General features: G+C 43.2%; 1 protein-coding gene across 1 annotated transcript in view; it reads left to right on the top strand.

Moving 5' to 3' along the window:
- Positions 1-12,032, top strand: part of LOC133483351 (diacylglycerol kinase zeta-like) — a 113,647-nt gene that overhangs the window by 2,059 nt on the left and 99,556 nt on the right. Inside the window, exon 2 of the mRNA XM_061784514.1 lies at positions 3,164-3,267. Coding sequence (XP_061640498.1) covers positions 3,164-3,267 — 104 coding nt within the window. The remainder of the gene's footprint in view (positions 1-3,163; positions 3,268-12,032) is intronic.

Raw genomic sequence — 12,032 nt, 5'->3', positions numbered from 1 at the left:
CTGGGATAGGCTCCAGTACGCCCGCGACCCTAGTGAGGATAAGCGAGATGGAAAATTAATGAAGGAATATTTTACTGCACTTGAGCAGCTAGCGTTTTAAAATGTGACAAGATAATACAGTCGGTTCGTGGCTGTGCATTTAAGAGCTTAGACCAGACTGACTAAACTCAAATGAAAATGAAGACACGTCGATAGGAAACACAAATATTAACTTTATCCATTTTTTGACAAGCTTTGCCACTTGGAATCTTTTTTTTTTTTTCACCTACAGTACTTGACGCAAAATGTAGCCACTTGCAGATATGATGGTCGTACACTGGTCATGTGTCTCAGCGCTTCAATCACCCAACAAAACTGTTCCTTGACGAGCAAGCACCCTAAATGAAGTCACGTTATAGTCGCACACACAGTATAGTTATCACCATCGTAATAAACTGGAGACAAATTTGACGATAATTACAGTAATAGAAACTTTAGCCCTCTGCAGGGCTAACATTATGCTAGTAAGTTGCATTAACGTTAACCTCACTGATTTGCGCAACGTTCATCTTGGCTTTTCCACCGCATTGTGTGTGTCTTGCTTGAGAGATGTCACCAGTGTTCGCCTTTCTGCTCAGTCTGAAAAGATCCCACACTTTCGGAATTGTGTATTATTTTCTCAAATTTGTCTTCTCTAAAGTAATCGCCATCTTCTCCTTCTTCTTTTGTTGTGTTTAACGCCAGCTTGCAAACTACCGTGTCGTCACCATTTATTTTGCGTTCCTTGAATCAAAACATGTACGTTCCGCTTCCGCCACCTTTGCTCACGTTGATGACATCACCACATTGCGCTAGTCCGTCTCCTTCACAATTTAACTCTTTCCTGCCATTAACAGGCATATACAGTGTATATACAGTACCATTAGTATCAAACTGGGAGGTTTGGCAGTGAATAAGTTAAATAAGCGGATCCCTGAGGCAGAAAATCCTCAAGCATTTTTTTCTACTCGAAATATTCAAAACATTTGTGTACTCGTTGCAGCCGTAAAGCAGAGTATTAGATGAAATAAACAATAACGTTAAATTCCCCCAAAGTCATTGTTTTGTTTTGTTTCTAAATACATTAAATATGTTTGAAGATAAGTGCTGAAAACGTGCAAAGACTGAGAACAATACAGTACGGAATTGTTGAAGTACATCTTAAAACTCTTATTTACCTTCTCAACGGGCTGGATTTTTTGGGCGGGGCTAAAAACTAGCCCCATGATGAAAGCGGGCTGGGGTGTATACTTTCTGGCACGAGTTTCTAACCACTACATTTTGAAGAAGAAGAAAAATAATCCCCTTTTATCGTCATGAACATGCATGCATGTACATGAAATTTGTTCTCTGCATTTAACCCATCACAGTGAACACATACATATGTTTGTGTAACACACTGGAGCAGAGGGCAGTTGAAGCGCCCGGGGAGCATTTCAGGGTATTAGTGTCTTGCTCAAGGACACCACACCCGTTATTCCGGAGGATGTTGGCGGATGGTCCAGTCGGGGTCTTGAACCTAGGTCCCCCACGGTGGCAGGCGATGATCTTAACCATTGGGCCACGGCTGCCCCCATAAACATACATAAACTACATAAACTACATAAACACCAAGCACCCTTATTCCATGCAGTGGCCATTTGGCGGAATTGCCACTTTCTTACTCATAATAACTTGGCCGAGTTCGACCAGTATAGTGTGCAGTTTGCCATCAAACTATGCCCACAACTCGAAAAAAATACATCTTCCCTGAAGAGTAATGTGCATTGTTTATTTGGGCTACAGTGTCTCTGCCGTCTGCCCCCACGCGTGTTGTGAGACAGCGGCGAACCAGACATCTTCCGCGGCCCCTTGCCAGCGGTTAGAGTAGCCGCTGAAGGTCCGGCGGAACAGTGTTAGGGTCGTCAGCCACACAGTTGCCGGTCGTGGCGTTGCAGGGCGAGGAAGAGGAGGGGGAAAAAATCTCACAGGGGGATCTCATATGGCGCACCCTTCGACCGGCACAACAGCGGGATTACTGTCTGAGTTTCAATGAAGGCAAAAGAGGGAAAATTGTTCCTGCACGCCGCTCAGAGGCTACCTGGCTGACACAGAGTGGCTCTCTGCGGCCCGTGAAAGCGTGTGCAATGTGCATGGCTGGGAATTCTCCTCTCCCTGCTTAGGAGCCGTAAGGGAGAAGGTACGTATTTGATTGACAACTGAAAGTTCTGGGAAGGCGGGGTTTTCAGAGCATTCAGAGACACACCCACAGCATCTGGAAGCTGAATGTCTAAAATTCTTGACCATTTTGAAGCCTGATTTTTTTCATGCTTTATGATTTTTTTTTAATGCATTCATTAATTGTACGGCTTGTTAACAAGACTTTTCTGTGATGTGTCAAATTTACAAGACATTTTTTGGGTGACTTTGGGGGCCTTTAAATGTCATTTATTTTTTTAAAGTGCGCAGTCGTCCCTCGCCAGTTCACTTTTTGCGGTTTTACTGTATGTTTTAAATCCATCCATCCATCGATCCATTTTCAACACCGCTTATCCTGGTTAGGGTCGCGGGGCAGTGGAGCCTATCCCAGCTGACTCCAGGCAAAAGGCGGACTACACTCTGAACTGGTCGCCAGTCAGTCGCAGGGCACATATAGACACGGACAACCATTCGCACTCACATTCACACCGTCACTGAGTGGGAAATGAACCCACGCTGCCCGCACCAAAGTCAGGAAAGTGTACCACTACACCATCAGTGACATGTTTTAAATCCTACATATCAAATTATATATCACATATTTTTTGCTATATTGTGGGATTTTGTTGTGATCATTACAGACCATTACTGCAGACTCATGTAGCAATAAGTGGAAGCCAGGAGGAAAGAGTGGGTTAAAGACTAGTGGGTTAATATACTACCACAACTAGTTGCAAGGAATTTGAATCCCTCCACATTGAAAGCCATCAACAACTTGCCCTTCAGTTCCCTACCAACCTCCTCCACAGTGATAGACTCACCCGTTCTTAGTTCATTGTGCTCTATTCAACTTGTTCTCGAATTTTTCAACTGTATGTACCTAATCAAATCAAATGACGCACCTTAAACAGCAAATGGTGAAGATGATTGAAATCTGAATTTAACAATGACTCATTTAATGTTTTAGATGGAAGTGCTGGAGGAAGAAATGGAACAAGAGAACAGGAGGTCAGCCTCGCAGATGGAAGCTGAATTCATGCAGCTGACTTTCAGGAAGCAGGTGTCTTACAGGTTAGAAAGTACTTGAAATCAAAAAAGAAAGTGGAATGTGTTTACCTTCTAACCTGTTCAACCTGAATGTGATGACAGTAACCCTCTCTGTGTGCTGGTTGTGTGTCTGTGTGAGCTTATTGCTTCACAGTAAACCTCTGCTAATATTATAATGTATGCAGACAGAGATTAGGAGGGTTTATAAAGGAACCAAAGTCCATTGACATGGAACACTTGGTGAGAGCATCCCTAAACCATGCAGATTGATCCATATTATGTAATGTGTGGGCCATGTCCGCCATGAGGTGTTCAGAATTGAATTGCACACACCGACCCCCCCTGTCTCTCTGGTGGTGCAGAGGCCCTACGAGCACAGAGCTTACTCTCTCTCTCATCCCCATGTTAGAATAATCAGTAACACAGGATATGTGTGAAAGAGAGGTGGTGTGGGGAGGGAATGGGGTCATGGCTGCCCAGCTGGCTGCTGTTAATACTGACACGACTGAGTTATGTAAGTGTCAGTTTTTTGGTTTAATCTCTCTCTCCAGCAAGGTTTTATTCGTAATATTTCCATTGCGAAATTAGACAAAGAGAAATGTTATTCCTTTGATTTTGTTTTGCTGTTTCTTGTCTTCCTTTGAAACCCTGCCCTCCCGTGATATTTTCCACCCCTCATTATTCTTTTCTGCCATCTTTGTGGACGTTGGTATTATATTTCACCCAGTATTTTCATCTGTGTGCGTCAGGCTTTGTGCCAGGAATGGAAGCGCCTGCCATGTGTTGTTTTAATATGGATAATAAACATCGACAAGAACCAGCCATTACGCTGTGCCTTCCTGGATTTAATGCATTTGTTCTCTATAATTACATCTGGACTTTGAAGGATCCACAGCTTCAAATGAAACAGACAAGATGAACATGAGGCAGCACGGTGGATTTAGCACATCTGCCTCAGAGTTCTGAGGTTTGGGGTTTGAATCTTGGCTCCCACCTTTCTCGGCTCCCACCTTTCTCCCTATGTTTGCGTGGGTTTCCTACGGGTACTCCAGCTTCCCAGAAACAAGCATGATAGGATCATTGAAGAATAGTCCATAGGTATGAATGAAAGTGTGAATGGTTGTTTGTCTATACCGGGGAATCTCAAAGTGTTGTACAATTGCATTTAATCTTGAAGAACGAAAAGTTTTTTAGCTACAGCTTTTAGCTTTTATTTAACATTCGTGCGCAATACATTTGAATGAATTAATTACTTTAGCACAGTTTTTTTATTTTCATATATTTAAGTGCAGTAATGTTCAAACTGTTCATATTGTTACAGTGGCTTACAATAATATTACGTATACCTTTTAGGAGTAAAACATTTGCCGACTAGGCTGATGTATTTTAATTGTGGTTGTACACGGAGAGCTAAGTATTTTTGATGTGGTACTTGGTGTAAAACGTTTTGGTCTTTGCTCTATGTGCCATGCGATTGGCTGGCAACCAGTCGAGGGTGTACCCTGCCTCTCGCCCAAAGTTAGCTGCAATAGGCTCTAGCTGACATACAACCCTAATGTGCACAACTGTTATACAAATTAAATGGATGGAAGATAAACAACACATTAAAGATGGAATCTTCTCTCCCTTTACAACATGTAACGCACAACCAATCGCTGTAATTACCTTCGTTATGGTTCCTCTCTAATCACTTCAAATTCTCCATCGTCAATCAAGTACGAAATGAAATTGACTGCATTTGTGATCTCCAGCAATCATGAGGAATCAATCAGTAAATGAAAATGTTGTCCTGTGTACACCTTCATCCATCCATCCATTGTCTGTACCGCTTATGCTCACTAGGGTCGCGCCTATCCCAGCTGATATTGGATGGGAGCTGGGGGTACACCCTGAACTGGTCGCCAGCCAATTAAAGGGCACATATAGACAGACAACCATTCTTAACTAAGGGCAATTGAGTCAGTTAACCTACCATGCATGTTTTTGGAATCGGGGAGGAAACCAAAGTACCCAGACAAAATCCGCGCAGGCACAGGGAGTACATGCGAACTCCATACAGGAAGGCCAGTACCTGGATTTGAACCCGCGACCACTAAACTGTGAGATGGATGCGCTAACCAGTCGCCCACCGTGCGTTAATGAATTGTGAATGAATACAACAAAAAAATATTAGCAGTAATGACGAAGATATATTCGTAACACAATTATACTTCTAAAATAATAAAAAAGTACTGTTGCAATTGTTTTATGGGGTTCACTTCATTAGTATTTAGTATTATTTTATTATTTTTTAAACTTTGATGAACTCTATTCAAGCTCAGAGGCTTCTATTGCTCCCTCAGCGAGATCAAAATCGTGATTAATATTGACAAGCGTTGATGTCAAGCAGCTGAGGGAGTAGGAGGGGAGGAACAATGTACTCCTTGCCTCGAGCCAGAAAGTTGTATAATGTAGCATCACAGCATGTACCAGATGGATTGAGAACAACAAAACAGTGAAAAAAAAGTTGTGGCAACTCAGTCTGGTCTCCTCTTCTGCCTCGTGACTACTTCATCTTTTATTCTGAAAATGTTTTTAATTCATCTTCAAGTTTCATACACTGCATTTACAATATGATTTATCCTTTTCTCAATAAATATCACAAAATCAATGTTATACATCTTAAATGTGCACTCGTTTAAAATTTGACTGTAGTATAAAAACACAAAAGTACAGAGTAGTGATGTTCAGCGATACAGATTTCCTTTCCGATCCGATACTGACTAAAATTCAGGCTGGTATCGGCGATACAGATATGATACTTCAACATAATTGGCTCCTGCATCGCGGGAAGGGTAGATGTAAATTGCATCTACCCTTGCATCTACCATCTACATTGCAGATGTAACGAGATGTCCATCCCAAATCAGAATCAGAATGATCTTTATTTGCCAAGTATGTCTAAAACACACAAGGAATTTGTCTCCGGTAGTTGGGAAAAAAAAAAAAAAACAGTCACTGAGCAATAAAAGGTGGCCAGTTATGTGGTAATGCCGGTATAATAAATTTTTTTGGACAATTGTGTAAAAAGATGCAGAGTCCTCTAGCAATTAGAGCAGTTTGAAATGACTAATAGAACAATAGTCCGGTGCAATGACCATTGTGTAAAGGGATTACTGTCTGAATTTCAATGAAGGCAAAAGAGGGAAAATTGTTCCTGCACGCCGCTCAGAGGCTACCTGGCTGACACAGAGTGGCTCTCTGCGGCCCGTGAAAGCGTGTGCAATGTGCATGGCTGGGAATTCTCCTCTCCCTGCTTAGGAGCCGTAAGGGAGAAGGCACGTATTTGATTGACAACTGAAAGTTCTGGGAAGGCGGGGTTTTCAGAGCATTCAGAGACACACCCACAGCATCTGGAAGCTGAATGTCTAAAATTCTTGACCATTTTGAAGCCTGATTTTTTTCATGCATTCATTAATTGTACGGCTTGTTAACAAGACTTTTCTGTGATGTGTCAAATTTACAAGACATTTACAGACTAATAGAACAATAGTCCGGTGCAATGACCATTGTGTAAAGGGCGCAGAGACATCAAGAAATGTATGCGGTGTAAAGTGACTAGTAGTGCTATAATCTAGGACAATGTCGATTGTGCAAATGTTGCAGATGCTACTCGGGCACATGAGTGGCCAGTATTGGTCAACAACAGATATGCAAATAGTGCAGCGTGGCGAGACTACTACAGTGAGTGCACGAGGAATGAATAATTGGCCCGACAAAAATGTGACAACAAACTCAAGACATGTTGCAATGAAATTGTAAGTTAACTGTTTCAGAAGTTAATGACAAGAGGGAAGAAGCTGTTGGAATGTCTGCTGGTTTTAGTTTGCATTGTTCGGTTGCGCCAACCTGAGGGAAGGAGCTGGAAGAGGTGGTGACCAGGATGTGGAGGGTCCATGAGGAGTTTGCATGCTCTTGCCTTAGTTCTGGCAGCATGTAAGTCCTCAAGGGTGGGTAGGGGGTACCAACAATCTTTTCAGCAGTTTTGATTGTCCGTTGTAGCAGCACCAAACCAGACTGTGATGGAAGAACACAGGACTAATTCGATGACCGCTGTGTGGAACTGCCTCAACAGCTCCTGTGGCAGGCCGTGCTTTCAAAGAAGCCGCAGCCGCTCCACTTCCTGTCGATTCGCAGACTCGTCACCGTCTTTGATGAGGCCGATGACTGTGGTGTCGTCTGCAAACTTCAGGAGTTTGACAGCCGGGTGAGTTGGGGAGCAGTCGTTCATGTAGAGAGAGAAGAGCAGCGGGGAGAGGACACAACCTTGGGGCGTCGCGGTGCTAGTGGTGCGTGTAGATGAGGTTGTGTCCCCCAGCCTCAATTGCTGTGTTCTGCCCGTCGGGAAGCTATAAATCCACTTGCAGATGGCAGGTGAGACGCTGAGCTGCAGAAGCTTGGAGGAGAGGAGTTTGGGGATGATGGTGTTGAACGCAGAGTTGAAGTCCACGAACAGGATCCTCGCGTAGGTCCCCGCGCCGTTGAGGTGTTCGAGGATGAAGTGCAGTCCCATGTTGACTGCATCATCCACAGACCCGTTTGCTCTGTCGGCAAACTACAGGGGGTCCAGCAGGGGACCTGTGACGCTCTTGAGGTGGTCCAGTACGAGGTGTTCAAAGGACTTCATGACCACAGATGTCAGGGCGACAGGCCTGTAGCCATTCAGACCCGAGATTTCAGGTTTTTTGGGGAGTGGGATGATGGAGCTTTTGAAACAGGATGGTACTTCGCACAGTTCCAGAGATCTATTGAAGATTTGTGTGAAGACTGGAGCGAGCTGGTCCGCGCAGACTTTGAGGCAGGATGGGGAGACAAGGTCTGGGCCTGCTGCTTTGTTAATCTTTTGTTGTTTGAAGGTGCGTCTCACGTCCTCTTTGTGGATGATCAAGGCAGAAGTCAGAGGTGTGATGGTGGTCGGTGGTGCGGCTGGGTGGCTGTGGGGTGTCAAACCGTCCTTTTCAAATCTGCAGTAGAAGCTGTTCAAGTCATCGACTAGTCTTTTATTGTTCTCAGCTTGGGGGGTTGGTCGCTTGTAATTGGTTAGCGATTGTAATGCATGCCAGACTGATTTAGCGGTAAACTGTTTTTCTAACTTTACTGCATAGTTTCTCTTTGCAATGTTAATTTCTTTAGTCAGCTGGTTTCTAGCGTGATTATAAAGGACTCTATCCCCACTTTGATATGCGTCCTCTTTAGCCTGGCGAAGTTGCTTAAGTTTTGCAGTGAACCACGGTTTGTTGTTATTGAAGATGCAAAATGACCTTTTCACAGAAACTGATATAGGATGTGACAGTGTCTGTATATTCATTAAGGCTGCCAGCTGAATTTTCAAACACTCCAGTCTATGCAGTCTAGACAGCTTTGAAGTTCAATTTTTGCTTCGTTGGTCCACTTTTCCACTGTTTTCACCATAGGCTTTGCACATTTAAGTTCTTTCCTGTATGTTGGTATTAAGTGAATTAAGCAGTGATCAGATGAGCCCAGAGCTACACGAGGTATGGCACAGTCTGCATTATTTAGCGTAGTATAGAAGTGGTCTAAAATGTTATTTTCCCTGGTAGGAAAGTCGATGTGCTGCTTGTATTAAGGGAGTTTGTGGTTGAGTTTAGCTTTGTTAAAAGTCCCCAAGAATAATGAGGGGTGAGTCTGGGTGTTTTTTCCCCAATTTCATTTACTTGTTCAGCGAGTGTTAGCAGTGTGGCATTCGTGTTAGCTTGAGGCGGAATGTAAACCCCGGCGAGAATGAAAGATGCGAACTCACGAGGTGGCTTACAGTTCAACAACAGCGACTCTAAATCTGGGCTGCAGTGTGTGCTGAGCTCCGTGATGTCAGTACACCATTTTTTTGTTGGTATAGCAGCATATCCCGGCGCCTTTTGTTTTCCCTGATAACTCCATGACGCGGTGAAGATGGAAGCCGGGAAGCATTATGGCGCCATCGGGGACAAGTTCACAAAGCCAAGTGTCTGTAAAGCACAGGGAGGCGGAACGTCCGAAGTCTTTACCAGAAGATGAAGCTCGTCCATTTTGTTGGGTAAGGGAGCGTAGATTCGTGAGGTGGATCGACGGGATAGCGATTGTATATATGGACGCCCTAAACAGCGAGCCTGTATATACAATATAATGTCCTTGATCACATTTCTTAAACCATAAAAAGATAGATTAAGAGTTAAGGAAGAAGCAGGTTGTTAAAGAAAGAGGATGCCGGCGAGAATTAAAGGGAAAGTGTGGATATTTGCAAGGAAGCTGCTGACTCCATTCATTTTTTTAACGTACCGAGCGAGGGATCTACCTTGCATACATTCTGGTCACAAGCTATGCTTTTTCGTTGACAGGCACATTATACATTATGAATCTAGAAGAAGAGGGCCAGATGAGTCATGGATATAACTTTCCAGCGCCTCTTTTTCAGGATGGGAGCGATTAAAGAGGTGGCTGGAAGGAAGAGGGGCTTCTGGCAAGAGGTCAATGGCGCAATCAAGGATGCCTGGTTTATTTCACACGGACGCTTAATGAATTACCAGCCAGTCCGAAGTAGCTCATCAAAGCTGCGACACGGACACCTGGTTTCTCACTCGGACGCTAAGTTAATTAACTTTCACCCTCAGCCAGCCTGAAGAGTCTCACCAGCAAAGACTTTTTTTTTTTTTGGGACACTGGCTTGATGACCAAGAAGGTGAGGAACCTGCTGTTTGGTGGATCTTTATTAAGCAACAGTGAGTTTTGTTCCTTCTGTCTGTGACAATGGATGGAGCACTAGCAACACCCACACGCGGCGGAAAGCTACTGCAACTCTAGAGGAACGAATCACAATCTTCACTGGATTTGAATGTTATATTCAAAAGAACTTTGCATGCACGCCTCAGTGTTACCATCGCAATAACCCCACCTGATGAGATGTTTCACCCCAGACAACACAAATGCTGGCTTATTCGTTGCCCCTAAATTAATTGCGTTTTTATTTAACCCAATATACGCTACAGCAGTTTAGTAGAAATCGACTTCATGACCCGAGCTTCCCCGAGTAAGGTTCGGGAGGAGGAACGTGAGGCTCTTTGTACGGGAGGCGGGGTTGATCGGAGGCTGCTGGCTCAGGAAGATTACTCACAGGTGTATTGCTGGAGCGGCTCTGGGAAGACAGGAGTGATACTTGTTGTGTGAGAGTGCTTAATGAGTCCATGATTTCACGGAGGGCTTTGTCTTGTCTGCCGATATGGGGGAGAGCGCTTCCCTCAACGCTTGTGTAGTCGCTGGGTCCATCATGGTCTGAGTATTCTGTCACAATGCAAGTTAGATTGGACCCAAGCTCCAAAAGAGTAACTCTCTACTTCCTTATACTGCAATTCTATATCAATACATCAATATAGCACTATAATAATATGATAATATATTAACAGTAATTAGTCAGAAATATTAATTGATACACATCCTTATTCCTATACACCCTAACACAATAATACAAACAATTACTGTATATCAGTAACAGCAGTATCTTGGATTTTAATAATTGGGAAAGCAAAGCAAATAAAAATCAACTACAGTAAAACAAAAACCATAAAAAACACCTAGAACAATCTAATATAGATATAATAATATAAATACAAATTTATTAACTGTCGCATATAATACAAATAACTTGAGCTGCGAGCAGTTACTAGGGGCCTCACACCCCATGGCCACGTTGGGGTACTGTCACATTGCCAATCCAGTGAGTAGAAATGTGCACCACACTTTTCAGATTTGTATTGGCGTAATCATTTTCATTCCACTTTACAACAGTGTGGCGGACAGCATGTCGTAAATCTGTAAGAGCTCGTAAAAATATGACGGCTGCAAAAGAGGAAAAATAGGTCAGAATTTGAAAGTAAATTAAAAATGGCGGACTTCCTCTTGGGTTTACGATATGGCTCCAAGAGACTTTTTTTGTATGTCTTAGGCCTACCAATTTTGGTAGAACGAGGTGAAATGTGCAGGTGGGGATGTTTTGTTCAAATTTTTTTAGGGGGTGTTGATGAGCTGTTTTTTAATTTTTTTATTTCACAAATTCTGCCAGGGTATGTAACTTATGCGCACAAGTGTACATATATGCAGTCATACGTACGTACCCCTGTCATATTGGAATGAAAGTGTAGGCTACACCTTTTTCATAACCTCTAGGTGGCGGCTTATTAGAATGAAAGTATACACCTCTCACATCCTCTATATGGGGGCATCCATACAGCCAGCCATTTTCCGAACTGCTTCTCCTCACTAGGGTCGCGGGTGTGCTGGAGCCTATCCCAGCTGACTCAGGGCGAGAGGCGGGGTACACCCTGAACTGGTCGACAGCCAATCGCAGGGCACATATAAGCAAACAACATGGAATATCATGGAAAAGTTTATTTATTTCCATAATTCCATTCAAAAAGTTAAACTTTTATAGATTTAGGGCCCACAATTTAAACAATTTCAAGTATTTGTTTATTTTTACATAAATTTGGGCTTCCAGCTCATAAAACCCATGAAATCAGGAATTCAACAAATTAGAATACTGTGAAGAAATTAGCCCAAATTTTGCAGGCCATAAATGTTTTAAACTGCGTGTCAGAAACTAATCATCTACTAAACTCAAAGCACCTGCACAGGTTTCCCCAGGTCATTAAATTGTTTCAGTTTGGTTCAATTGTCTCAGTTGGGTTCAATATGGGGAAGACTGCAGACTTGACAACTGGCCAGAAGACCATCATTGATACCCTCCATAGGATGGGTAA

Source organism: Phyllopteryx taeniolatus, chromosome 1 (assembly GCF_024500385.1).
Source record: "Phyllopteryx taeniolatus isolate TA_2022b chromosome 1, UOR_Ptae_1.2, whole genome shotgun sequence".
Classification (NCBI taxonomy): domain Eukaryota; kingdom Metazoa; phylum Chordata; class Actinopteri; order Syngnathiformes; family Syngnathidae; genus Phyllopteryx; species Phyllopteryx taeniolatus.
The sequence above is the reverse complement of the archived record's forward strand: the minus strand, read 5'-3'. Positions and strand labels throughout refer to the sequence as shown.